Here is a 27,741-nt window from a genome sequence, read left to right as displayed (position 1 = left end):
GGCTTTTTACAATATACTGAAAACACTAGTGGGAGCTAGAACGCCCCTCAAAATTATACAAATACAAAATGTGCGAAGCAATGACTCCACCAAGTTTGACTAATGGCTTGTCAGCCATTTGCAACCTCACTGTTTTAGGTAAATAACTATATATGAAAGTCAATAGCTCATAATCAACATAACTATGGAGAGTAGTGGGAGCGCAACACACTGCTATAGAGGACTGCTTCACTTTGTGAAACATCCCGCAACAAAAACCTTCACTATACCACCAAAGCACATTATATGAAAATGAAGCCTACTTGCTGAAGAGCTTTTCTTTACTAATTAAGCTGGCATCCTGAAATTTAAAGCAAATGAAATGCATGCAAGCATTAACATGTTTTCACTGATTATGGGAGAGAAGCTAGTTGAAAAATGCTTTCCTTCATCCAAGGAACCACAGCAATTGTTAGTTTAAGTCACTGGAAGTCATGCCAAAAATAGGGCTCAAAATGTCCCATTTGAATGTTTGTATTTTCGCACAAAAGGACATGCTGTAGCGGATTAAGGACGAGGGGGGGGGGAAGACCCTAGGGGGACAGGCCCTCCCACAATCTCCTCTCCCCCTGCCACCTGCAAAACCGCCAGAGCTTACATTGTGCTGTCTTGAATATTTCAGCTTCAGTGAGTTTCACAATGCAGTATTCCTTTACAAATTGAGCAAAATAAGAAGGTTCACAAAACCAGCTTCTAAATCTCACTTTCCAGGAACCATTAAAATGTGATATCTATTTCTATTTGTATTATCAGATTATGCAACAACAATCTTTGTCATGGTTGGGTTTTTTAGGTGTGGAGAAAATTGCTTCAAAAATTGTCGTGCATACAGCTTTTGATTGCAGCTTAATAATCACTATGTTACAGTTAACATTATTATGTCAGCCATAGTAATTACTTAACAGGTGTATTGGCAAATAACTGTCATTTCAACAGCAGCATTGGTTTAAACAAAATCAAAATAGTCTAACAAGAATACCTGCGACAAAAGCACGATCTAAATATCCTGATAAAGGAATAGCCCAATAAGCCTTTTTAATGACTATATATATTTTATGAACCTTTGGAAAGCTTGGCTGAGCAACTCAAAAAGCTCTAGCGGAATAGATCTACAAAAATGTTCAGGAGGCATCTTGACACCAGGATTTGAAAATCAGGCATCTAAACACTTCCAGTTTTGCTAATATGTAACTCCAGAGGAGAGTGGTAATGGAACAAAATTTTACAAATATTCAAAAGCCAAACCAAACAAACAAGCAAACAAACAAGCAAACAAACAAACATGGCAGAATATATAAACATTTCCCGTAGTCCACCAAACCATACAAGGTGAGGTATTAGGGTATAACTAACGTTGTTAAATGAGTTGTATTTTCTGTCTACAAGATTTTGTGTCATATTTGAGCAACTAACTGCAAATAATTATTGTAACAAACTTTATGTACAAAGGTAAAAGAGAACATTCTATTTCTACAAGATACTTGTGAAAAAATTAAAAGTCAACGTTCAAGATTATATTTTGATAATTTCTAGTTGCTAATGAAACCATTTACTAACTTTAATTTATATACATTTTAAAAATAATACATTGAGCCCACACAATGTACATGAAAAGGAATCTTACTTATGCATGAATGTTTGTACAATAGTCTCAAGTGCAACAATTATTACGCAAGTAATATGATACGTTGGACTGATGCTCTTTACTAGGAAAGCAGTTTAACTAGTTTACAGTTGAAAGAATATGCAGAGTGCCTAGTTAAGATACCACCTTGTTCGAAATTGGCTTTGGACAACAGAGCCATTCACCTGTCAGAGTTTCCTGCTCACATCAAACTTGGGGTAGTGCTGATTGGCGATTGACATGCTTGCACCATTGAGGTTCTGAAAGCTCAAAGCTTGTAGGGGAGCTCCTGACTGGAGAAGGGAATTCACGTGGCTTGGTTCCTGAAGATTCAGCTGGTCTACATTTGGAACTACTGTCATGTTAAACATATTACTTTGACTATTTCTGGAACCGTTCTGAGGCAGCATGTTACTCAAGCTTTGTGGCACAAACTGCATGTTTGACTGCTGTGGGAGCAAGCCAGAGTTCACTTGAGAATTTAAGTTGGTGGTCTGATTCGGCAATGGGTTGCCTGTGCTTTGCAGCAAGTTCCTTATTCCTTGGTCCATGACGCTCTGCTTTAAAGGTGGGTCAGGGTTCCACAGATTGTCACCTTGTATGGGAACCCCTGCCTGTGGACTTGTTTCTGTACTTGAAAAAGAATGCAAAAAGTTCATATTGCTGTCCCCTTGACTCTCAAACTGAGAATTACCATTTTGGAACCTCATAGGAGGGTTCTGACTGTGAACTGTCCCATTCTGTGGTCTTCTAGGTGGAGCCACAAATGTGACATGGTTTCCTGGAAGCTGGTTGAAGGTATCTGTAGAGCTGAAGGAAGATGAGGAACCACTTATAACTTGAGGTTGACTACTCTGAGTTGCCACACTGTCAGAGAAACTAGGGAATGAACTAGTTGGTTGGGGTAGAGTTGGTGTCACCACCTCCTGTTTGATTTCAATTTCAGGAACTTCCTCTAGTTGGGCAAAACCTGCTTGTTGCAGAAGTGTTGCCATCCTCATGGCCTCAGCTTGTCTCCTATCTGAATCTTGGATCATATCATCGATCAAGTCAGCCACTGTATCATCGGAGACGTTGGGAAATGCTTCCTTCAAAATTGGAAAGAATTGTGAGTGCACAGCATCCTTTTGCTTTTGCATTTGTGAAACAGGCACTGGAACTCTAAAGTTGCCACCACCTGTAGACGTCATATCAGCCTGCTGCATTTGTGGTATCCTTTCAAAATTCATACCATTGGAATCTCTACCAGTGGGATGATTCTGAGTCTGTTGAGATATGTTCATCATGACAGCATTTGAAGGACCACCGCTGTTTAAATGACTCAGGGTAGGTGCTTTCTGTTGGTAATTTCTCTCACTGGTGGAATTTCCACTGCCAAACATGCAAGGACTGTTGATCCTGCGTATCTTTGAACCCGTAATGCCAAGACCTGTCTCAAGCAAGTCACCTTCTTGATTTATGGAAATTAAGTTTGGCTTTGTGTCACCAGCAAAGTTATCTGTAGGCAGGTTTCCATAACCTCCAGAGGGCACTCTTGGGGGAGGCATATTCTGTATATTGACAAGATTTACAGAGGAGATGCCATTCTCTTCACTGTCCATGGGAATCTCTTCAATTTTGGGCGTAACTAGATTTTGGATGGCTTCATTTGTTTGTAATCCATCGAGGCTGTCACCATTCAGAAGAACTTCAAGGCTTGCATCAGGCAGCTGAGAAATCTCACCTCCAGTTGCCACAAACTTAACAATGTCTCGATCTAATTCTGTCAGTTCAGTAGTGATCAGTTTTGCCCAGTCATCAAACTCATCTTCAAGGGTGCTTGTAGACCCTCCATCACCTGGAACACTGCTTGACCTGGCAATGTTGTACCTGTTGGTCGAACTCCACGAGGTGCTAGTACTAGCTTGACCCCATGGTTCAGCTGTAGTGGTGAATACATCATTTTCTAGACCAGTTACATCACCTGCAGTGGACTTTGGGTAACCAGTGCGTGTGAGGGCCACTGCATCCATCAGTGTTGGTTTTGGGACAAGGTTGTCGGCTGCAACAAAGAACAAATTGAGAGTTAAAATAGCTGATAGTTTTATTAGCACTAGTCCCAGGTATTTGCATTGTAGGTGTACTCAGGGTACAAAATAATGTATTTGGTCTCTCCAGGAGCAAGTGAAGAGTCTGTTGTGGTTAAGTCTGAATACAACCCATGTGGCCCATCAGGCCCGAGCTTATCCCGATTTCTGTCGCATGAAGTGACTAGGAGTATTTCTACTCCCCCCCCTGGATGGGATGCCAGTCCATAGCAGGGTTACTCCCAGCATTAGAATCGCCTATACCTATTTATACACCTGGGTGGAGAGAGGCAATGTGAGAGTTAAGTGTCTTGCTCAAGAACACAACACAATGTCCCTGGCCAGTGCTCTAGCCCGGACCAGTAGATCCGGAGATGAGCCCACAAACCATGACGCCTCCCTTAAAAGACACAGCCAAAGTGATGCCCACAATTTTTTATTGCTTTTACTAGGTACTTACAGGTCTCATGCCACTTAGGATAAACCATCACTTGGTCATCGTACTGAGCATCTTTCAATTCACCATTGACATCAGAATCACTTTCCACCTCAGTGATGTAAGCATGAGGATGCATAGCAGGCTTGTCTTCTAACTGGGCCATTCCCAGTACAACACCACGGTGTTCCACTTCACTGAATACAAAATCATACCATTTAGTTAATGGTCTAAGTAAACACTTATTATGATCCTATAAAAATTCACTTTTCATGAATGGCTCACTTGTTACTGATAGAATGCAATAGTGTGACAATTTTCCAGTTTTGGTTTAAACATACCCAAATGGTACATTTTTAGCTGCTTTTCATTTAAGTGTCTACTACTCATCTTCTTTTTTTTTTTTAACACAACAGTCATCTTGGTTGCACCTCAAGAACTATTTACTCATAAAAAACTCAACAAGTTCATAGTCTAATAATTTTTGTTAAATAGAAGTCCGTTACTAGTCTAATACTACTGTACTACTGGGCAAAACAAGATTTGAGGCATCTTCTCTGCAAATGCTAACCTGACAATATAATTCAGACACAACATTTGTTTCAGCTCTGGGTTTGTAGGATGTGGAATGAGAGATGCCTTGGTTTGCATCCATACCCAACCACCATTTTTGTTCATCCAGCGATAGTACTTTGTGAGAACTTGGCCCTTTGTCAGAACTGTGGATGAAAGTGGGCATAAGCATTATGATCAGAATGACCATGAATACTTAACATTAACTGCTATAGGTACAGTAGAGAAAGACATTTAAACAATAGAGGACTTTTTCTGTGTTTATATAGCCTCATCTAAGCACAAAGGGGGTTGGGAGAATTTGAGACAGTTATGCAAGGCAGAGACACAGTCAAGGGTTTGCATAACTAAATATTTCTCAAAAATACATAGAAATCTAAAATATCCTGTGAAATATGATGTTTACATACTCTCATCTTAACACACCTATCAACCAATAAGAGCAAGTGTAGTATCTCAGCTATTTCATAAACTTGTATAGCCAATTTCTTGAATAGTATTTTAACTTTCACGACTAAAATTGCCCTTACATTTTGCATGGTGACCTTGAATCACACCAACATCATTGCCATGGTAGAAATCATAAGCAGATATTCCAACAATGTCTCTCGCAAAGTAATCCATAAATTTGTGGATTCTACCAGAAATAAAACAAAACAAAGGTTAAGTAGACTGAATGAGGCTTCTGCTTCAATTGAAAATCACTTGTCTTGCCCTTGATCATGAGTCCAAGAATATTAACTGTTTTAATAGAGTGCTGTAAAACCAAAACCGCAAAAATCTTACTGGCCAATTAGAGAGGACAAACACAATCTCATTGCACAAAGTGGCCAAAAATGTGTGCGCAAATCACAATTGGTTTTAGTTTTACTTTTAATTAAAACTTAACATAGGCTAAGGCAAATGTGAATTACTTTACATAGTCAACTCAAAACTGCTCTAAATAGACATTGCTGCAAAAAATATGAACATTCAGGTAACTTATAGTCACAATAGGTGAATCATTCAGTCTGGAGATGAATGGAGATGTTTTGTCTTGATCCTTCAATTTTTTTACTAAATATAATTTTCACTTTTGCATATTCTGTTACACTTGCTTACCTCCCCACAAGCATATTTTTTGTATTTTGTACGTCCATTAACCATTTTTTCAAAATTTTGTGATCAAAAATACCATCAATAAAAAGAGTTGTGTACGTGTGCATGTAGCTATGTGAACACACTCTACGCATTTATTATCCGCAGCTCCCAAAATAGACAATGAAACTTTGATGTACAACATTTGATGTTTAGATTTATTTTGCCAAGGAGTGAATATAAATGAAGTCAAACAGGAAGCAGGACTGGTTCAGACCTTCCTTCGCAATAAACAATTCTTAGATCCATGTTGACTCGGCTCACAAACATGTTGCACTCCAGTGGTAGCTCATTGATGTTCATTGTGGGAAGAGGTTGTCCGATAGCCACAAAGGCATACTTAGGACCAGGAAGACCTCCGGCAGAATATTTCTTCATTCTTCCCATGCAGTGAATAACCTAAAACAAAAGAGCTCACATTGAATATCTTTCATTATATATGGGTTATTGACCAAACATGAGGTCAAGATGGCTAGATATTGGCCAAGTTCTTTTTTTACGCGTTTATGGACCGAGACAGAGTCCAGGTCCATAAACATACCAAAAAAAGATAGAGACCAATATTCAGCCATCTTGACCGTAGCGTATAGTTTAGTGTAGCCACTCAGATTGGCTACTTAAATGTAATTCTAACTTTTTTCTCTGTAGATTAGCATGGTGTGTGACCCTAAAAGAAGAAGACTTGACAATACTGGTACTTTCCTTACGGCACTGTATCTTTGCAGTTATGTTGTACAAGGTGGGTTTGACACTGAGGCTATGGATGTATTCCAAGTGTTGCCAATTGATTTAAATCTATGGGGTTAGGGTTAGGGTTATGATTAGATTATGAGCTCGAAATTTCTATCGCGTGATAGTTAAAGAGGGCGCAGCCCTTGTCTATCACTTGATAGAAATCTCGAGCTCATAATCTAATTCTTTAATACATGTACAAACCCAATTCTTAATCAATGAGCGCACATATTTTCTTTGGGCTATTTTAAACATGTTAACTTACCTTGAACCCAGAGGATTTTGTGTAGGATCCTCCTCGTCTTACAAGGGTGCACTTCATTCGTAGAAAGAACGATTTGGGTCTCTCTTTATTAGGAAGCTCTGCCTCTTCAGTGAAAGCTGCACAAAGCACAAAAACTATCAGGTAAGGATTGACCAAAACATTTTAGCTTTGGACTTCTTGTGATATTACCTTCTAAAAGCTATTTTTACTCTGAAAATAACCCTCTCTCCCTTCGTCCCTTCAGCAGTCTTCAGCAGCCCTCTACTAGTTAACATCTATACTATATAACAAACAGTGTAGTCACCCCTTACTAAAGATTAATATCGGAAAGCCACAAAAAAATGTCTATTATATTTAGGAGATTGCATTGGGAAACACGTGGAAGTTGCAAGGATCCCAGGTGTGGGTCAGGGAACCAGCATTATTAAGTTGCGATGAGTGCCGTGCATGTCAGATTTGCCTGTCCCCACCCATGGGGGTAAATTTTCAAACGACTGCAAACAAATCCTGGCAGGTAAATCTGCAAAGACCCAGCTTCCTTTATGTGCTGAAGGGAAGAAGCAATCCTGAGGCCTTCTTCACCCTACAGAAATCATGATAAGTTCTAGTTGAAAGAGTAAATTTTACCTGGCTACAGCATGCAATCAAAGGGGATAAACAAAGTTATCACTGGCATGCATCCTTTAGTTCTGCTTACAGTAACTGTCAAATGCAAGTTGACACTTGATACTTACACCTAATCATACCATTCTGGTAGGCAAATCAGGTGAGTTTGGTACCCATGGCGTGACCGAACCAGCCTAATGTGCTGCCAAGCATACCAGAAAGGTACAATAAGGTATTTACAGTGTACCATATCCAGATTCGGCCAAGGGACAATATTGCAGCCATATCAGGTCAGTGGCTTGATATCACAGGATATCAGGACAGCAGACACAGCTTTTGATTGGTTAATTGTGAATTTGGGTACCATAATCATGAGAATCAAGTACTGAGTAATGGAACGAGTATCAAGACTCAATTCACTCAAAATGCGACTCAATTCTTGACTCTCAATTCACACAACAGTGCTAATCTTAACTCACCTTGCTCATTTCCAAAGAAAGGAATATCATCTGTGTATCTCCCAGCAGCTGCCTCATTATTGGGATTTTCTAATTCTTCCTTTCCAGCCTCCAAAACATTGGACAAATCCTGCTGATCCTCAGGGTGAATATAACAGTACATACTGCTTCCTGTCAGCTCCACCTATAATGGAACAAAAGGGTATCACATGAGCAAACATTTCACTGTAGTTCTGGGTACACATGGCCTCAGTCATGGGATGTCTTTCTTCACATCCTCTGGGAGAAAGGCATTTGAAATTTGACCGAAAAGATTCTACTCCAATGATGACCCTATGGTAGCTCTTCAGAGATCTAAGCCCACAACTGTCTCATGAACACTTTGTGGACATCCGTTGAGCTACTAAGCCACCCAAAATTCATCACCTGTTAAGACACTGCAAAGGCTGATCACTGTGACTGCTGATTGCTTATTGTTATATTATAAGCAAAAGTGCACGTTTCATTGATTCATTTGTCAATCAGTTTGGTGATGAGCACAATAGAAATCATCAACCAGTTGTATAACAATCATTTTTGAGGGAGTATCACGGATAGAAACTATCTTTGGTACATCAAAAGCTCAAGATACATGTAACATAAAATTGCCATGACATGCAATCCCGGTCCTTGGGATACTTAGACTTTTGCCAACATAACATTATGGTCTTTCTGTCCACCTCCCCCTCCCCACCCCCAATACAATGTAGATTGTATAGATTATAGCTTTTGATAGTTTTTGCTCTCCTGACAAAAGATGTGTAACAGGTAGCCACATATTTTTGAGCCAGAAGTAACCATCTCCTTCTGTCTTTTCAGTTTGCATCAACTATGCCTTTTCCTGCCTTCTGCCCAGAACTCTCAATGGTAAATGTGCTTTGCATAGAATTTTTGGATCTTAAATTGTTAAGTACACTGTATCCATCAGGCACCTAGAAACTGGTGTCCAACAAGGTCTATGTTTAGACAAGCCCACTGCCAATCTCCCTGTCTATCATCTATGACACTCACCTGTGACAGTCCAAGATGCACAGACACTGTCTCTGAAACATAAAGGACTTTTGCATCGCTGGAGAGAACAAAGAGGAATCCATCCAGTGCCTGAAGCCAAACAAACATTGTGTATGTGTAAGTGGAACTTATAAAGATGCTACAGACTTTTTGCAATCATTTTTGCCTTGGCAATAATTTGGAAATTGATTCACCATTTCTCATGAAAAAGTAAAAAGGTTGCCACTCTTAAGTCTACCACCTAAAACTGAATCAACCTGGATGGGATGCCAGTCCAATGCAGGGTTACCCCCCAGCATTAAATTCACTGGTACCCATTTATACACCTGGATGGAGAGAGGCATTGTGAGAGTAAAGTGTCTCGCCCGAGGACACAACACAATGTCCCTAGCCAGGGCTTGAACCCGGACCACTTTATACAGAGGAGTGTGCACTAACTATGACGCCACAGCACATCTGACAAATATTGTAAGGAAAATGTATCATTTGCTACAAAAAAACAATCATTTGGGCAATTTTAGTTCTGGTGTATCTGCACTGACCTGTAACAAAAAGATACCACTGTTGGCTGCCAGGTCACTAAAGCTCGTGCTACTCTGATTGTATGGAACAACTGAAGCTGAAAACAGAATAACTAAGTTAACATAAACATATTAAATATCAATAAAGACATTCTAAGTCATCAGCATGAACTAATAAAATGTTTAACACTGATATCATAAGTGCTTAAAGCTTTCTTATTTGAAAGGGTTTCATACAGAGACATTTGAGTGAATCAAAACTTTCTTGAACAGCATAAAACAGCACAACATGAAAATATAGTGTACTCCATCTAAGGGGTTCATCCAAAGACTTGAAAAGTCGGAACTGCTTTGTATGGTATAATAACTGCAATACTTCATAAAATGCTGCTCAATAGCTTTCATTTAAATGTCTACATTAGGGTTTCTTCAGCTGACTTCATTTACAGGGTTAACAAATGCTTTCCATCTCTTAAATCTTACCAGCTGCAGAAGTACTGCTAGTCGGTGGCGGTGAAGAAATGGAGGATGGCGGAGAGGGACTTCCAGGACTTCCAAAATGAACATCTGAATAAACAAAAAGAAGGTCAGCCATGTTAGGGTTATTCCTGGGTTAAATAATTTTAACCCAGTGATTTGACAGCAGTAACTGTCAACCCTGCCTTACTGCATGAAAATATTTGCCCAGAGAGACAAGGAGAAAACCAGCTGAAAGTGAAAGAGCCCTTGATATTAAATTTTAAGGTTCCTCCTGAAAAAAAAAATGATGGTCTTTTTCCCAACATCTCACATGCGGTTTAATATTTCATTTTCATTTTTTTGGAAAATGTTACCTTCACTAATGAACCCTAATTTGGTTGAAAAAAAGAAAATTTGGCAAATGTAGCCCCACAAAGGTTTGGAGTAACCTCAAGGCAATACCTACATGAGGCCAAGAAAAGACACATCACCAGTATGTATATCTTCGCTGTCAGATATCTCTTGATTGGGAGAACTGATTGCATCAAGTAAGACATCAGTTGAAATCAAAGCTACATGTAGACTCTTAGCCTGGCTCAGAGATAAGTATGGATGACAGTATCTCTTGTTGTGTCGTTGATAGCCTATGAGGTGAAGGAAATTTATTTACTTATTTATTTATTCTATTTATTCATTTACTTACCTCCATCTGCATCAGACCCGGGTGAATTTGAGGACTCTGACAAGAGGGAGCTAGTCGACCCCAGACGATAACGTTTACCTGTTTAAGTTAAGTTAATGAGAAGTTAGCATGCTGAAATAACATACTAAGGCCACATTTGAGGGTTTCAACTCATGTTTTGAACGTCAAGAGGAAGGCTTTTACACAAGTCATTTACCTCAAAGCCCTATTGCCTTGAATTTTATTTTATGCCACATACAAATGCTGAAATTGAATAAGGGAACCCTTTTTCTACAAATTGAGTATACTTTTTAGGCATAAAATTACCCACATGTAGCCTTTTGTTGTTGTTTGTAGAAAGGCTCTGATTCTAAGTGGAAATCCAAAATCGACTAATGTCCAAACGGCAAATGTCTAACCTCAAATTGCAGTTAGATGTTTGCAGTAAACGAGGATCTTAAGTCTCTAATGACTGGACAACATATTCTATAAAGCATAGAGATGAATTGAGTGTATGGATTTGGGTTACCAGAAAAAGAAGGAAGAATCTTACCTCTTTTTCCAAACTGTTTCATATTCAGGTAACTGATTGTAAGTCGCACGATGGAAGCCTTATCCAGCTGGGATGTAATGGCACTGGGTAATGGTAGGAGTTTGGCCAGCTCATCAAACTGAGCATTTTCCTTGCCACGTCTGCTTCTTGCTGCATCTCGGGATCTCTCTTTGCGAAGTTCAACAACTCTGTAGCAAAGTAATGATTGAGAAAAATATATATTTTTAACCCATTGATGCCTGAACGAAATTACCCGCGACCCACCCCTAATTCCCTGGCGTTTTTTTGGAATATTTCGGAGCGAGCGAAAGCACAAAAATAAACCATATGCACAGTAACCACAGACACAAGATCAGGTTTCAAGACATCGTTTATTTAAAGTTGAATTAATGAAGGGTCAGAATATTAAAAAATATTAGCAAAAAGAACTCAACATGATGTGGAAAACTGATGAGAAAACAAGAAATTATATTATTTCTTTACCGCACGACAAAATGACCTACAGAAGCTGAGAAAATTGACTATGTGAAAAAGAGTTAATTATTGACTTTGGAGGACAAAAACGAAACCAAAATACAACAGAATTTCATTCTTGTACTATAACCGCTAACATTTGAGAAAACAACAAAAAATAAAAGCAAAGGACTCATGTAAAATTCAATCTGAAAAAAAAAAATTGAGTAATTTCTTCGCCGCGCAACGAAAATATTACGACGCTGCAAAAGAAAGATGAAAGTCGTAAATCAAAAAGACAGCAAAAACAAGCGAATTATTTTGAGATCAGTCGTACTTCAACTGTGTTAAATTAGCGACCATTTAGTTCTTTTCTCAGTGGTTCTGTAGTAGCTGAATAAGACTCCAAAAAATATTTGAACGAAGCGAATAAACTAAATAAACAAAGTGCCTGGATGTCACCGTAAATTAAATATGCAGAAATCCAGTGTGCAAGTTACTGTTCGCTTTTAAAAGCTAAAATTCCCAAACACAGGGAACCAAATGAAAGAAATGCGAAAGGAAGTTCAATAACAATAAATTTACATTCAAGCTGAGACGAAGAAACCTATTTAAAAGCAAAAAATTGTTCAAAATTTCGCAGATGAGCTTTGCTGCATGACCGCATGTTCAAATTATTCTTCACGCTAACACGAAAGCTTGAGGTTTTGCCGACAGCTTTTGCAGTTATTTTAACGCCCGTGGCTTTACCGATCGTTTCAAAAGTTGAATTCAACTTCGAAGTAATAATGCACATTACTATTTTTGTTTCTTAAGTCCGAAAAGCTGCTTTAATTCTGCAACATGTCATCAAAACTTACTTGAGGCCACCTACACATCAATTTATGTTTCTCCTTTCCATTTTAAGTGCCAAAGAAGTGATTCCTCCATTTTAGGAATGAAAACAAGACCTTGGAAGTTTTAGATTTGGCCCGCAACGTGCCATGATTAACTGCACTTTTCGAGCTCATGATTTTAAGAAGAAAAACCGCCTTTCTACGACCCCTAAAGTCCTCTGAAAATATGCTCAGAAAGTCCATTCTGATTGGTTTATTTGTCCTCAAGAACAATAGAACAATAGGGGAACTAAAAAGTCTTCAGAGAGGGTAGGAAAGGCAATTGTTCCGAAGTGCTCTTTTTCTGGCGGTTACGGGCGGCACAGGGAAATGGAAGAGTTTTTCGCACAGGCGGTTACAGGCACCACAGACGTCAATGGGTTAAGTAATTTATAGAGTGAATTTCAATTGACTTTCTCAACTTCATTAATAATTCATCTAGTTTAAACAAAGGAAATCACGACTGTGACAATGTTTGGATATCTGATCTTGATTAGCATAGATTTTTACAATTTTTATTCTCCGTTTCTCCTTAGTTTTAGTTTTGATTGAGAAGATATATCAAACATGAAAGACAGTGTTTGACCACATTTCCAAACACCTTGAAGTTTGTCAAAAATACTCCACTACGCATCATATTTTCAGCTCTCTTCTCAGTGTTTGGAAATGTGGTCAAACACTGTCTTTCATGTTTGATATATTACCGGTACATCAAAAGTAATTAGGCAATTACTTTGGTTTTGGTTTACTACAGTTTGAGATTGACTGAGTAGTTGAATTGGTACAAAGTAGAGTGGTTTTCAATTGAGTGTCGTAAAACCAAAACCAAACCAATTACTTACCAATTAGACTTCTCCACCAATCTGAAACCGTAGTAAAACCAAAACCAAAGTAATTGTCTAATTACTTTCGACACTCAATTGAAAACCGCCCTAATTGGTAAGTAATTGGTTTGGTTGTGGTTTTGCGACATTCAATTGAAAACCGCTCTATGACAATATCATTAATATGACCGTCTCCTTTTAATACCTTTTAATCCTGGTCGGTCTCTGTCATACTAAACAACACCTTTGTTATATTCGCACACTGGCCTAATGACAGTCAAATTAACGGGAGTCCAACTCTATATTTGACAAAGCATTAGAGCTTTAACTAAGTTTTCTTCTGTAAAGAACATGTATAGAAGAACGGTGCAACTAAGGCATGATAGAAATGTACAAAGAATAACCAGCTTTAGGAAATTACTTTTTAGCTTATAAAAATTTGAGTGATGTTACCAATTCTAACAGTGAACATGCAAGTGCTTTATATATGAGAACAAAGCATAGTTGAGGCTGTTAATTACGTAGTATCTCCAACCAGATTTTGTAGCACCAATTTTTATTTTGAGAAAAAACGGTTTCAAGTTCCAAATAAGGGAAACCAAGTTTGAATTAGCAACATCCAACTGTAGCAATATTGAATCTCTCAGGCCATTGTTGAACCCCAAATAAGAACAAAGTAATTCCAACAAGAAGAGAATTGAAAGAGTTCTAAAATACTCTTCCATCAAGAAAACTATACATGTAATCTCGATTTAAATCTAAAGATACTGCTTTGCTGTGGTAGAAAACCACACTAGAGTATAACCACTACTGTCAAAGGTTAAAGAAATCTGTCAACCACAAAACTCAATAATTAAATGATGCCCGCACAACTGATTTGTATTTTGGTCACGTTTTGTGAAACCCAAGCACAAAATGTAAAATAGGGCATGCCTTTTGAGGCTAAAAAAACTGACAAAGACAGAAAAAGAAAGGAGAAAGACATGGTATTGAAGCATTGTTTTTCAGTTCCTGAATAGGAATCCATACAAAAAAGTTTTTGTGGAAATGACTGAGTTATCAAATTTAATTTGTTTGCCATCTTGCAGATATTTCTTTCGATAGTATTTTATTTGCTTTCCTTCAGAGCACTTTATGGTAACACACACAAACTTTCTCACTGTGATTAAATTACTAACAATAGCTAGTACATACAATTTAGCAGATAAATACTTATAAATGTAGATGAATAAAGGTTTCCTCATGTTATTAATGATATCTCTATTTCAAAAACAACCAACTCACTTCGCAAATTCACAAAAGGCAGTACTGATGAACAAGCTCGGACATGCTTCAGAGCACTTCAAATTAAATTGAACAAACACTGCATACTTAAATTGCAGTCATGCTCTGTTTTCCACATGACACTGAAAGCAACAGGACACTTCAATTGACTGGCTTTATCTGACCCTCAAAAGAAATCATGGCTCCAAGCCAACACCACCACACAACATGTGTGTTGACGGTGTAAATTGTAAGAGTCAAAAACCGTGACTTTAGCCTGCCACAGAACATGCATAATTAAACAGTTGCACGTGTTGTTTTAGTTATTGATCACGAGCTACTGCACCAAACAACAGCACCGTGTTTAATGATCGCAGGTGGGATTGTTTTATGTCTCTTATAACTATTAAAGGTCAAACAAAGTGCACATTCCAGTGGAAAAAAAAAAAAATTCCCTATACTGCTGAATATAGATCTACTATTTCTATGGTCACTGAAAATAATCTCATACAGGAGAATTTAACAATAGCAATGAAAACAAAGAGACAAAAAAAAACCCTGCTGAAACAATAAGTTCTTAAAATAACAAATTTGGAATACCATCACATAATCATTTTGGGCCATTGGAAAGACTCAGCGATTTGTTAAATTCGTGAGCCAATATTTGAACACTCCAGGACCAACATTTTAACAACTCAAGACAAGAGCCTGAGGCTGTACATAGAAAAATATATATCGGTTCAGTGAGTGTTAACACTTCAAGGTCATTCAGCACCTAGTAACAAAAACAATTCAAGACATCATTTCATGTATCTTACACGTCTTTAAGAACAACCTAAACTTGTGTAAAATATTTACAAAAAAGCTACACTGGTGAAGACTGACTTTGGTTATATGTAATTTCTGATGGCTATCCCTGGTCTAATCGCTGACAAAACTATAATATCAGTTGTACTTACAAAATAATTGCTATTTCATTTTTTTGTGGTGGTAAAATTATTCAGTAAATGAGAGATGGCAATCATAACATTCATGTAAATTTAACAAGCTAGGACAATCGTCAGATGATTCTGATATGTGTTAAATTGTCTTAGAATGCTGCTACACTGTTCAAGATTAATTTCAGTATTGTGGTGAAATGTACATGCTGCAATCACGAGTACTAATTGGTTCTTATAGATTAGAATCCCACCATAACTATATGTAACAGATAACAGAACACAACCACAAAGAATTTTTAGCACATGCACAGGGTACAAGTTATCAGAGCACAGGCGATATTTAGCAAGAGAGAGGACCAAACACAAACTTAATATTGAATATTAAATATATCACATTTAAGCACATGCTTCACCTAGCACCATAACTGTTTGACATTTATGGTCTTTGTAGCAAGCAGAATCTGTGGTAGATTGGAATAACTTAAACAATAATTCTTTTGTTAACAAAAAGCAGCAATAATTTAATACTTCCATGAGATCTGCATTGTAATGTAAAGCAGCTTGCTGTTATGGTAACTGTTTACCGGTAATACTCAAACCTAGCTTTATATTGCAACAAAAAGGAATCATAAAGCAATAATTATTGACGTTGAGAATTATATGTTGAGAATTAAATTGAAAATTTTCTTTGCTACAACCATCAATCTGACAGCTATAAACTGACTCTTGTGCAGTATAATTTATAAATAAACAAACAAAAAATAACATAAGTGCTGACATGTATATTAGACTGGTTTCCTCAGATAAAGAGAACTTTTTATGGTACATATAAGTACATATCAAGTAGATAAAAATTTGGATTTATCACATGCTGCCACATTTGGTCTGAGCACAGATAAAAAATTCTCCCACAAAGATACACATATTCTGCGTCCATTTAAAAACAACAGTTTAGGTTGTAACAAATGAATGATAAAAGTAACGTGATAATTTACATGTGCGTCAATGAAAAGTTTGCATGCTCTTATTTCGTCAAGCTTATAACAACCTCAATCTGCATTGCAAAGCAGGACTCTAAAATTAGACAACACTTAAAATGGAAAAACTGTTGAGCAAAATAACTTCATTAAATATTTTTCACTAGATCATTTTACACAAATACTGTTTGGCATTCAGTTTCTGGTTTCAATTCTTACTTCATGTACTTACCAAATTCCCTCCTCACTCAATTTGGCGTGTGTTTCTCCTGTTGCAGTGAGAATGTGTTTCTGACTGTGTGTTTGTTTGCAGTTTCCACAGCCAAATTTGAATTTTGTGAATTTTACATGAATAACAGACTATGTATTTATAATATAGCAGCAACAGATATGGAAATAATTAATGTGATATCAATGAACATTATTCGGTGAAATTTGGTAAATATTACACTAACTTTGAAAGGCATTTGGACATGACGTCCATGGACTGATCCTGACGCAAACTCGATGTCTGAAGACAAAATAATGTCATATTCAACTGCATTTACATGTTGTATTCCGCCATCAAGGACAAAATAACACATGATTGATAAGTTCAACTGGATGAACAAAATGCACCCTATTGATAACAACCTGTGAAAATATTGCAATGAAAGCCACTAAAAGATGACACGACCTCAAGCAAGGTTTAGTTGGCAATGACAAAATCTGCTTGACAGACAGAACTTTACTTTGTGGTTTTGTAAAACAGGATATTAAATCATATAGATGTACTTTCCTGGCAAAACATCTCTTGACACTGTCATAATAACCACATGTGGACATACATGTAACACTTCCTACACACAGCTTAACTTCACCAAAAAACAAGCTTGATAAGGAATGGTTGTCTACACTTTCCAGTGATGATGCAACAAATTTTGCACTGCTCAGCATAAATGTCAAACAAAAGACTTACGCTTTATAACTGACACATCCTTGCCAAGTTGGCAGCTTACACTGTGATTGTCTCTTGTTCATGTTTAGTCACAGCCATTAAGTTTGTAAGGAGTTAAGATAGTCCTTCTTCAAATCTGATGCCATCACCAGTCAGATTTTTCAAAATTTGACTCGATCATAAAACTTGTTAAGGTTAAAAGTTCAATTGAATAACAGAGAATGTACAGAAAGAGATATTTACAAGTATTAGAAGCGTGAAAAGATTTTGCTGACAAAACATCAATTGGCCACATGTACTTTGGTGATCCCTAATAAGCTTTGTAGGTTTTCCAACAGAAAAAAGGAAAACAAAACAGTCACCTTGTTTTTTTGTTTTTTTTTTTCATTTACTACCCTTTAGAAACTTTTTATTTGTAAGTATTAGAAACTTGACAGATTTTGCTAGCAAAACTCATTGGCTTCATGTACTTTTTAGTGATCCCTAATAAGCTTTATGGGTTTTCCAACAGAAAAAGGGAAAACAAAACAGTCATCTTTTTTTTCCATTCACTACCTTTTAGAAACTTTCTGCAGGTAACAATCAAGCAACAGTTTCAACATTGAATAATACATGTAATTCAAATTGACAGCAGTTTCTCACTTCTTCTCTTCCTCCATGACAAAATTACTTAATAATTGCACATTATCACATAAAACACAACTTTTCACTTCCTACATCTAAGCCAAATCTCCATATCATTTACAATAATGTGTCATGTGGTTCTAACTTTTAAGTTTCTGCATGAAATGCACATGACCTTTACATGATCCATTAAATAAAAACTTTAGATCAGTACTTAAATGAGGTGTTGTTTGCTTTCTAAATACTTTGGTTTTTCTTTAGGTAAAAGGGTTAAACTGTGTGACTGATTAGATTTTTGTCCTTCCATGCTCTTGCACAAGTATGTGCTGGTAGTCTAAGGCATGAAAAACCAATCCCTAATTTAGAGATGTAAAACCAAACCAGCTTGTTCGCAAGGTGTAAGTAGACAAGAAAGCTACATGTATTTTGTCTCTGTTTCAAGCAAAAGTGCAAAGAAATTTTAAACAATGTCACTGAAACGAATTGCCAAGCACAATCTATAATGCCATTTTGATCCTTGAGCTAAACAAAAAGTAGTTACAATACAAACAGTAGTAATCACGGCAACTTTGAACATCTGCCAGAGAAAAACATTGAACAGCAAAAATGAGTTATTGTATAGGCTTCACAGATGAACAGCATATGCAGCTAGCTAGCTAAATCTCTCATTAATTTCACTTCATTCACATGTTTTAATCCTGTATGTGTACATACAGCTTGTATAAGTATCAGAGAATATAGATCCACTTGACCAACAAACAATGTAAACTAAACGCTGTATTTCTTTAGGAATTTGCCTTAACTTTGATTTCCACTTTATACCTCAAAATATATGCTTTAAAATTTACTTTTTTTAAACTTCCTATCAAGAAACAGATTGGGCATGAACTTGACAGTGAGAACATGTTTTTAAGTTACTTGTATTTGCTCGCTCCACATGGATGGAGCAGGTACACATGCAAGTTGTAAAAACACATTTTTCCAATGTTACTGCCTACGCACCACCCGCATGTTTAAAACTGTCAGGAAAGAGGTACATGTATAAGACAAATTAAAAAAGCAAGAAAATGTTCAGGTTTATTTTTGTTTATGGATGTTTGCACACCAGGGGAGGAAACCACGTGGAACTGATACAATCCAAGTATAACTTAACAAGATCTACTAAGGTCACGGTCTGATCAAAGATACAATGAGATGGAATACAGAAGCATTATGGCACTTTCTCACTAGGCAGATTTGAAATTACAGTCGGTGAAAGTCTTTTATGTCACAGCAGTTACACAATAAAAGCAATCAGGGAATGTTTAAGCATACACTCAGTTCTGGTGCTGTATTGATAACAAAATGAAGGTGTATATAGTCACCATGTGGCGCTGATTGATCACCATGAGTCAAGGCAATTCTAGTAATTTGCCAGATTAAAGTTAAGCTTTCAAATGTCTAAAATTTAGCCTGTTCATCAACGATCATGCTGTTTACATTTAGGTGAATGTCAATTCCCTAGCTAGTTCATGGCGTTTCCTTTAAAGTAAGCAATAAACCTGTTTTTCATGACAAAATCTCATTTTGGTACTAAAATTTAGTAGACTATTAGACTTTGCACGTGTGATGTTTATGAAGACTGAACAAAGAATGACTAATAATTCTAACTTCTTTTTCCAAGGCTAGGAATTGAAGAAAAGTTTTCACAATACTAAGAATCAAAAGCAACAACAGAACCATAAAGACAAGAGGTTGGAATTTATGGCAGAGGCTAAACTATCGTGTTAGCAAAACGAGCGTGAGGCGAGCAAAATGCCGGTATTCGTTACAATTAGCTAGGCAGACAGAAACATTGCCGACAACAGTCTATCAAGGAACAAACACGCAATATTCCTGTTTCACTGTTAGCAAACTAACCGAATAAAAACAACGTAAACTTCAAAGCTTTCAGAAATTAATCACGCACGTAGGAAATTTTCTACAATCACGACACACACGCAAGATGAAATGGTTCGGTTCCTGTCGCCTCGATTCCCGTGGCTTCGATTTCAAAACTTCGATTTTCATTTTCAAGGCACTACTACCTTATGAAAGTAACATCAATTTATATCCAAAAGAGCCAGACAATGTCATGCAGTCATGAAGCAGGACAACTAGAACAAGAGATCTGAAAATTGCCAGTACAATACACTCGACGCGAAACAGCTGTCAATTCTGACGAAAATGAGGTACCTTTACATAGAGCAGAAACCGACAACATTAATGTAAATAAAAACTCCACCACAAGGCCACGGACCCTTTAAGATTCCACCTTAAACTTCAAAACCCCAATACAAATACCAAAGAAATAAGAATTATGTCGTGAGGGCAAATATATTACTTTTCATACACCGGTATGGGTTTGCGTGATCAAAGATTCCAAAGTATGGAATAAACCTTCAAGTTGTTATGAATCGGAAAGCAATTACGGTATTCCAACATTTGGTTCGTTCGATTCGATTTCTTAATCTATAAAGACAAAACGCCCAAATCCTGCAATGATCACTAGAATCATACAAAACCCAACCTTGAACAATTATGTTGTTACACTGGGAAATATGACAAAGAAGAACGGAACGTTCTTGGAAAACCTTATCAATTATTATATTGATGTACGGGTAATTTATTCACGGCACCGCTTTGGTGAATTGTAGTAGGTTGCGGGCGAAGAAAGATTCCAAACTACATAACAAAAACGTAGATCTTCGCGTTTAAGTTAAATCAAATTGTAAAAAAACCTCAAGCGTGTATGTTCGTTTGCGCATATTTACTTGAAGTGCCTCATGACCCACTAGCGAGCGAAGCACCTAGCGGAGAATGATGTAGTTATTGTGTGTGAAACTCTCGACGATCGAAAAACACACTTCCAAACACACGGCCTCAATTTCCGTTGCATGTGAATTCAGTCCTTTTTAACGTATCGGCTAAAAATCGCTTAAACCCAGCTGACAACACAGAGAGCTACGTTGAAACATGATTAGTTTACTTGAGACGACGGAGCGAAACGGCTGTGCCGCCGCGAAACAAACCGAGACGGAAAGATTCACTACATAATCTATGTTAGGCACACGTAATAATTACCTTGAGTTGTCGGCGCTTTTGGACCTGAAAACCAACAAGAAACATTAGTTCCTTTTCGCTACTTTTCCGATCTACATTATGAGGCAGGTTTTGGCAAAACATGAAGTTACATCAAATCACCGATGTGAATGCCATGTAATATTTACCCGTACCCTCTCGAACGAAACTGCTCTGCAACAGAACCTACCTCGTCGGTTTGTGAGACGGCATAGCTCGTTAAATTCTCCCACAAAGCAGCCCAAGATCGTAAATCAGAAACTATCGAGACCTCAAAGGAGTTCGTAGGGCTCAAAAAGATAAATCATTTCCAAAGAAAACGACAATTCCAAGGCCCTTCCCGTGGACAAATAAAAAACAAGATGGCGCTTGTTTATCGTCTGACGAAAGGAAATATTATGCCGCATTTTTCCTCTGAAATATCACCTGATTGGCCGGAAGGTGCCGTAAAAATCACGTGATGACCTCACCGGGGGTAGGACTTGTATAAAACTGATTTCACGTTTTGATTTGTATAATAGCGATGTTTTCGTTCGTGTTTTAACAGAAGCATATTTATGTGTGATTCTGCCTACTTGAAGGAACAAAAGACAACCTCAATATATGCTTCCGCCGGGATCGGCAAGACAATGGACTGTGATCAGGAACATTTTCAAAAACGCGAAAGTGTCGCGACGCGAAACAGTAGACTGCAATGACAGCCCCGTTTCGATGCGACACGCTAAAATTAACGATGGTTTTCCAAAGCGGAAAGAAACAGACAAGATGAAGCTGAATACGAGAACTTCCGTTAAAGGCTCGCCGATGAAAAGGTACAGAACTAAGCAGCAAGCAAATATTTACTTTATGGTATGAAACCGAAGGAGTGGCAATCTTTCAATAGGCAACGCCCCCCGGAATTTGCATTGTAGTGCCGTGAACCTACGTCGTAAGAAAATTACCCACATGTAAGAGATATCAAAGTTCGAAACCTAATTATAAAAGATCCATGCTTAGTTTACCTGCATTTGTGCGGCGGCATTTTAAGTGGTGTCTGATTAGCTTTAACGGCGAACAAAAAACAGCTGGCGTCCCCGTTCCCTGTTCGGTCGCTTGATAAGCTCACGTAAAGCTCGAAACCAGCGTTTGAAAAAAAAAAATCCCCTTTTTTTTTTCTTTTTGTTTTCGAAAAACTTATAATCCTGACAACTTAGCCAAGTTTTTTTTTTTTCGAATTGCGGAATTCAATGCCCCTGACGAAATGATGAAGAAAACCTGCGAATTCGTGTAGGAAAACACGTTTTTGTGTGGACCATTTAGGGATTCCCCGTTATCTGTCTTATTAGTTATTTTAGATCCCGTCGATTCGGCGGACTTGCCGTACCCTAGATCCATTTTATTTTTTTGCATAAAGCAGTAGCATTTAGATTACCACAGCTTTAACCCGATAAATGAAAATCGAAGAAAAACTTGGAAAAGAGCTGACAGAAAATAAATAACTGCAGAAATTCGCGCACGCTCATTGGCTAATTTTCATTGTCCATAAGCGGACAGACATAAGGATTTATAATCTATGTAATGCGTAAACGAGTGAGAGCGGACAATTTGACAATTTACAATGGTAATAGGGCTGAGTGAGTCCAATTCGGTCTGTAATCATACGAGCGATTGACAAAATCGTGATTTGTTAATCACAAGTATGATTACAGACCGAATTGGACGACACGATGTCCTGTTACCAATTAATTAAAACTATGTCAAAATTCGAGAAATGAACAAACCATCGATTGATCACTGAATGATTAAACATCGTTATGAATGCTGAAAAACACAGCAGTTTACTCAACTAAGTGCACCGCAACAGCGTGCGCAAAATGACGCATACTGTCCAATTACAAGCATGACGCATACACTGTCCAATTAACTCTCCAATCAGGCTGCTGATAGCCAATCTCATTCGAGAATTTTGTTATGGTTTTTATTAGTTATTGTAAAAAACAAATTGATGTCAGTTTTTAATCCATCTGTCCTGTTATTGACAATGAATTTCGACATAACATTGTCAAAATAGTCTCCGGATCCGAACACAGACAGATTTTCACTGCTTGATGCAATTAATCTACAAGTCAAAGTTTATTTTGCACCCAAATGGGCTGAAATGTTTGGAAACAGGGAAACCAGGTGGTTTTATCAAGCTTATCCTGATTTGGGATGGTTGTATGGCTACCCCCTCCTCCTCCTAGAGAGCGATGCTAGTCCATATTTACAGGGTAATCCCAATATTTCAAGAGGCTCAGGTTTACCATGCAGCAGGAGCCTTGGTGAATGGGGGGAGGGGGGGTCTCAAAGGCCAAGGAAGGAGGAGAGAATGTGTACAAAACTTGCAGGTTTTCTTACAGGGCAGGAATTGAAGTGAAAAGGCTAAAATAAAATAATGCTCATTATGTTAATTAAAGCTAGGGAATCCAGAGGTAAGTGGGACCTTTGCGACTCTTCCCTTTCTCCTACCACTGCCCCCACCCCTCCCCCTCCCCCTACACATAGTTGAATATTGGTCACATACCAGAGAAGTCAAGAGATTAAATCAAAATTAATGTAATTAAATGCTCCAGACAAAACAAAATCTTGTATACTTCTGATGGGGTTCTTTAAACCATGTCATCCTGACACAGTAACTATACTCTCCCACCAGATTTATTTGCTACAAAAATCTAACATGCAGAGAAGACAACCTGTGATGGAATGAGGAAAAGCAACAACATTCCTGGACCTAGATAACGATAATAACGACATGGAAGGAGGGATAAAGATAAGCATCCGTATTATGCAGAAATTGGCAGAGGTCATTCAACATTTCCCTTGTGGTTTGAAGCAGTCTATGGATTCCATTGATGTCTTCAAGATCAAAAAGAGTAATTTACCATTCAAGTTGTGCTGTTTAATCACCTACTGCTGGGCCAAATCCTTGAAGATTCAGCATGAACACTGCTTCTCTGTCTTGCTGCAGTATTTTCCACTCAAGTTGCCGACAGTGATGAGTGGTTATTAGAAAATCCCATAACTGATTTGTACATTTAATTTTGTAACCATGCTGAGCGTTTCCGATTTTCCAGTTAATTACCACATTGGATTCGACAGCAAAAGCTTTCAAGGGTTTACAAGTCACACTAAATTCTCATTAACATCCATTCAGAAAACTTGATTGTCTAGTAAAGCCAGTCCTCACTAGCGACGCAAGCCTAAGCGTAAGAATATCAAACTTTGTGTTTTTCTTATGCTTATGTCGCTATTATGTCCAGTGGGTACATGTTAGCATTTATAGCATACTTAAGCATAAGCAAAAGACTTTCACCCAATCAGCAAGCACTTTGATTATGCTTACATGCCAACCATTTCCCCGCTGAACGTAAAATGACATTAGCATATGCATGAGCATAAGAAGAACACTTATGCATATGCTTACCTCGCTGCCGTTCTCACTGGTGTACAAGTTTATGTTAATGGTTATGCTTAAATGCTTTTGCTTGCATCACAAGTAAGAACCGGGCTTAGGATGTCAAATCAATGAACATGACAATCCGTTTTTAATGTTGTAAATATTTCCTGTTGTTCAACTGCAATTAAAACTGGAGATCACAGTTCCTAGGTCGAAAGTTGGTTTCCTTATTAACAGAATAAAATGGTGTGACTACTTTTAATTTTAGCAGATTTCCATTTTTGTAGCTGAAATATACAACACTTATGTTCCCATAAATATTATGGTGTACCATCTCTAGGCACAAAAGCCTTTCTTGCACCACAGGTAGTCTGTCTTTCTTGTGTTTAGTAATAGTAATTGGACCGAGCAGAGTACTATTCAGAGAGTAATCAGGCAAGAAAATTCAAAATCAGACCAGCGCAAAGTGCGAGGCCAATTCTAAAATAACAGGCACAATTTCTCACTGAATTGTACAACACAAGGTCCGGTTACTCAATATTAATTGCATCATTGACAAATTTTGAGATTAAAAAAATCTTTTTAGAACTTCTTTTGAGCAAAAATGGAGAACCAATCACAATGCCCCTCTCTATGATCTAAGAAAAACACAAGTTTGAGTGTTGAGAGAGTGGAAGGAGTTTTGGGTCACTAAATTTTGATACTCTTTATAGGGTAATACAAATTCTCATTATCATGTTGATCATTGCCAAATTTCAATTAGTGATATGAGGAAAACTGTCGACACATGTTCGTTATGCATGAGAACATAAATCATGTGCATAAAATTTCAGTCAGCCATATTTCTTCTCAAAGGAAAAAGGAATATTGCCCATTATACTTCATTCACCCAGCATACTCTGTTGAAATCCCATTCCCTCTTTTCCCCTGTAAAATATATCATTGTTTTCTGTTTGTTTGTTTTTTTCCTATATCTGTTGGGGAAGTGGGGGATGGCTTATCACAGCAAATGTGTAGAAGAAATGCAAGGATAAAAGTGACCATTAGGTTGCAAAGGATGATGAAAGGAGTCTGACATTGTGGACATAATAATTTTGCTATCCCCTCCAGGATGTAGAAAGCAAGTAATCTTATGGTAAATTACGTTAGTTTTTTTTAGAGAAAGTACTATAGCCCTTCTTAGATATTTCAACGGTTTGGAGCGGCAGTTGTTCAAGGGCAGCACTGTGCCTTTTTTTTTTCAAGTAATTGTGGTACTTATTTGAAGTGCTGTAGTTATTTTGTAACCTATTCTCTATACCTGGAGGGGGGCACTTAAATGTATTTTCAAAAATATATCCCTTTGTTGTCCCTTGTAATCTAATGGTCACTTGTTCCTCTTCGACCTTGGGCTCTCCAATGTGGAATCTTTTTGGGAGAACAAAACGGCCTTGCCTGGAATGGCAAGTGCATTGGACTTGCGACTGAGTGGTCAGGGTTCCAATCAAGTCCATTGTGTAATGTGCTCTATATAGGGCAAGACCCATTTTACTCACAATGCCCCTCTCTAGCTCTCTACTCTTTGGGAGGGTCGTGGCCAATATGGGGACATACTGCTGGACAGTACGGAGTATATAATTTTACGTAAGTCCGTCCTTAATGGGGTCTGAACCTGTCCTAAACATGCATGGATGCAAAATTGTCAAAAAAAGAGAAAAGTTTAAACTCGGCAAATATCATCCAAGATTGAAGATGTTTGCAGACGTTTTGCAGGACAAGCCAATTTCAGATAGTTTTCAAGGCAAAAAAAAATAATCATTCAGTTGTCAGTCCAGTTTGTCCTGAGTTTCTGGAATAGAGGTGTTTTAGAATTTCAGGTTTTCTACGTGCTAAACAGAGGGTTTCACATCCTAAGTCGCACCCCTTTACCCAAACGGAACATGATGGCAAGTGCCCCCACCTGCTTGGACTAGCTCTTCAAATTCTTAGGACATAAATAGTTCGATCTATTAATCTACAACATTATTATTATCCCACTGTGTAAAAATACAAAGAAGTTTCCCGATAAGGGTAATTCCCTAATAAGATTTCCCTCCAAACATTTGCTATAATTATAAACATCATCTTTAAAAATATTACCACCCAACATTGAAAATCAATTTGAAATTCTTACATCAGATTTCAAGTCCAGAGCTTTCACCAAATAAAAGAAAAATTGTATAATTCTGCTGGTGGTCATCACCCAGCTGTATAAACTATACATTTAAGCTTTACAAATTAAAAATATTAAAGTTTGACTTTGAGAACGAGCGTGTCAATATTCATGCGAAGTCAAGCTTGATCACATGTACCTACAGTTTCATGCTTCATATCCTCTAAGTAACTATTGTAGGTATTTTTTGTTTTCTTTCTGTAATGATAGCTATCGATTCCCTTTTGTGTGTTTCCACGTACTACATGACTCGCTTTTCAGCATGACAATCGCAGAGCTTACAACTCGATCAAAGTAATTACGAAAAGTTGTAATGACTTTTTGTAATAGTTTTATTTATGTAACTACTATGGCCCGTTTTGTTTTCTTGCATGAAACTTAGATGTGGAGCAGAGCGGCAAAAATATCAAGGAAATGAAAATAAAGTATTATCTTCAAAGCTGCTATCTTCAGCCCTTACAGATATGAAACCAAAGTAAATGAACCATTACTGCATACCTCTTCAATCTTGATTTTTTCCGGCGCCGAGAATTAGCAGCAGCCATCTTCTTCTTCGCGACTTTCGTTGTTTCCTTGTCGTTGGGACCAATTTTAAGCTGCATTAGTCCCTGACCAACTTCCTGAGCTGTTGAATAGTTTTGCCGTTTCTTCATTCCATCAGAAAAAGGAGAGAGAAACACAGACAAAAACAATCAAGGTATTACTTCACAGCGTGGAGAAATATTGAGCAATCAAACGCCTACAACCAGGAACTACAATAGATTTACTGAAGCAGTAAAAACTTGAACACTAACGAACACGGACATCAGGCGACGATTCCCGTCAAATATCGCTCCCTCCTTTCTGGGGAAATCCTTTGTGAGTCTTCCCTCGCGGCAAAGTCACTCTAACAGCGAAACTCCAGTGAAGTCACTGTGTGCATTCGATCTTTGTTGAACAAA

At 37.7% G+C, this 27,741-nt stretch overlaps 2 protein-coding genes and 1 long non-coding RNA gene across 9 annotated transcripts in view; 2 read left to right on the top strand and 1 right to left on the bottom strand.

Annotated features, from left to right (window-relative positions):
• LOC145469425 (uncharacterized) overlaps positions 1 to 8,929 on the top strand; it is a 33,901-nt gene extending 24,972 nt beyond the window's left edge. The window contains exons 6-8 of one of the 6 annotated variants that reach the window (XR_014042316.1): positions 6,524 to 6,614; positions 6,936 to 7,768; positions 8,795 to 8,880. Coding sequence is in view for 2 of the 6 variants with exons in the window: in XM_081453148.1 (XP_081309274.1) it covers positions 6,524 to 6,614; positions 6,965 to 7,013; positions 8,795 to 8,846 (192 nt within the window). In the remaining 4 variants the exon portion in view is untranslated. Of the gene's footprint in view, positions 1 to 6,523; positions 6,615 to 6,935; positions 7,915 to 8,794 lie in introns of those variants that run through there. The other 5 variants (XR_014042319.1, XR_014042318.1, XM_081453148.1 and 2 more) reach the window with 5 other exon arrangements.
• LOC145469421 (uncharacterized) lies at positions 1,051 to 27,679 on the bottom strand. 2 transcript variants are annotated; one of them, XM_081453128.1, is made up of 15 exons: positions 27,595 to 27,679; positions 27,299 to 27,447; positions 21,198 to 21,221; positions 11,202 to 11,389; positions 10,670 to 10,747; positions 9,991 to 10,074; positions 9,529 to 9,605; positions 8,987 to 9,076; positions 7,958 to 8,120; positions 6,873 to 6,988; positions 6,093 to 6,274; positions 5,269 to 5,375; positions 4,737 to 4,884; positions 4,190 to 4,362; positions 1,051 to 3,704 (listed from the first exon to the last, which is right to left on the bottom strand). In XM_081453128.1, the coding sequence occupies exons 1-15, from the start codon at positions 27,604 to 27,606 to the stop codon at positions 1,852 to 1,854; spliced, it is 3,444 nt and encodes a 1,147-aa protein (XP_081309254.1). In that variant the 5' UTR covers positions 27,607 to 27,679; the 3' UTR covers positions 1,051 to 1,851. The 2 variants fall into 2 exon arrangements, with proteins under 2 accessions (XP_081309254.1, XP_081309255.1); XM_081453129.1 differs by lacking the exons at positions 27,299 to 27,447; positions 27,595 to 27,679 and adding an exon at positions 21,385 to 22,850.
• LOC145469430 (uncharacterized) lies at positions 9,013 to 10,767 on the top strand. The gene is made up of 3 exons (XR_014042320.1): positions 9,013 to 9,103; positions 9,994 to 10,093; positions 10,685 to 10,767. It is a non-coding gene; the product is annotated as an uncharacterized LOC145469430 (long non-coding RNA).
• Positions 27,680 to 27,741: the final 62 nt, after the last annotated feature.

The sequence above is a fragment of the Orbicella franksi genome, chromosome 15 (genome assembly GCF_964199315.1).
Source record: "Orbicella franksi chromosome 15, jaOrbFran1.1, whole genome shotgun sequence".
Classification (NCBI taxonomy): Eukaryota; Metazoa; Cnidaria; class Anthozoa; order Scleractinia; family Merulinidae; genus Orbicella; species Orbicella franksi.
This window is presented reverse-complemented; position numbering and strand designations above follow the sequence as displayed.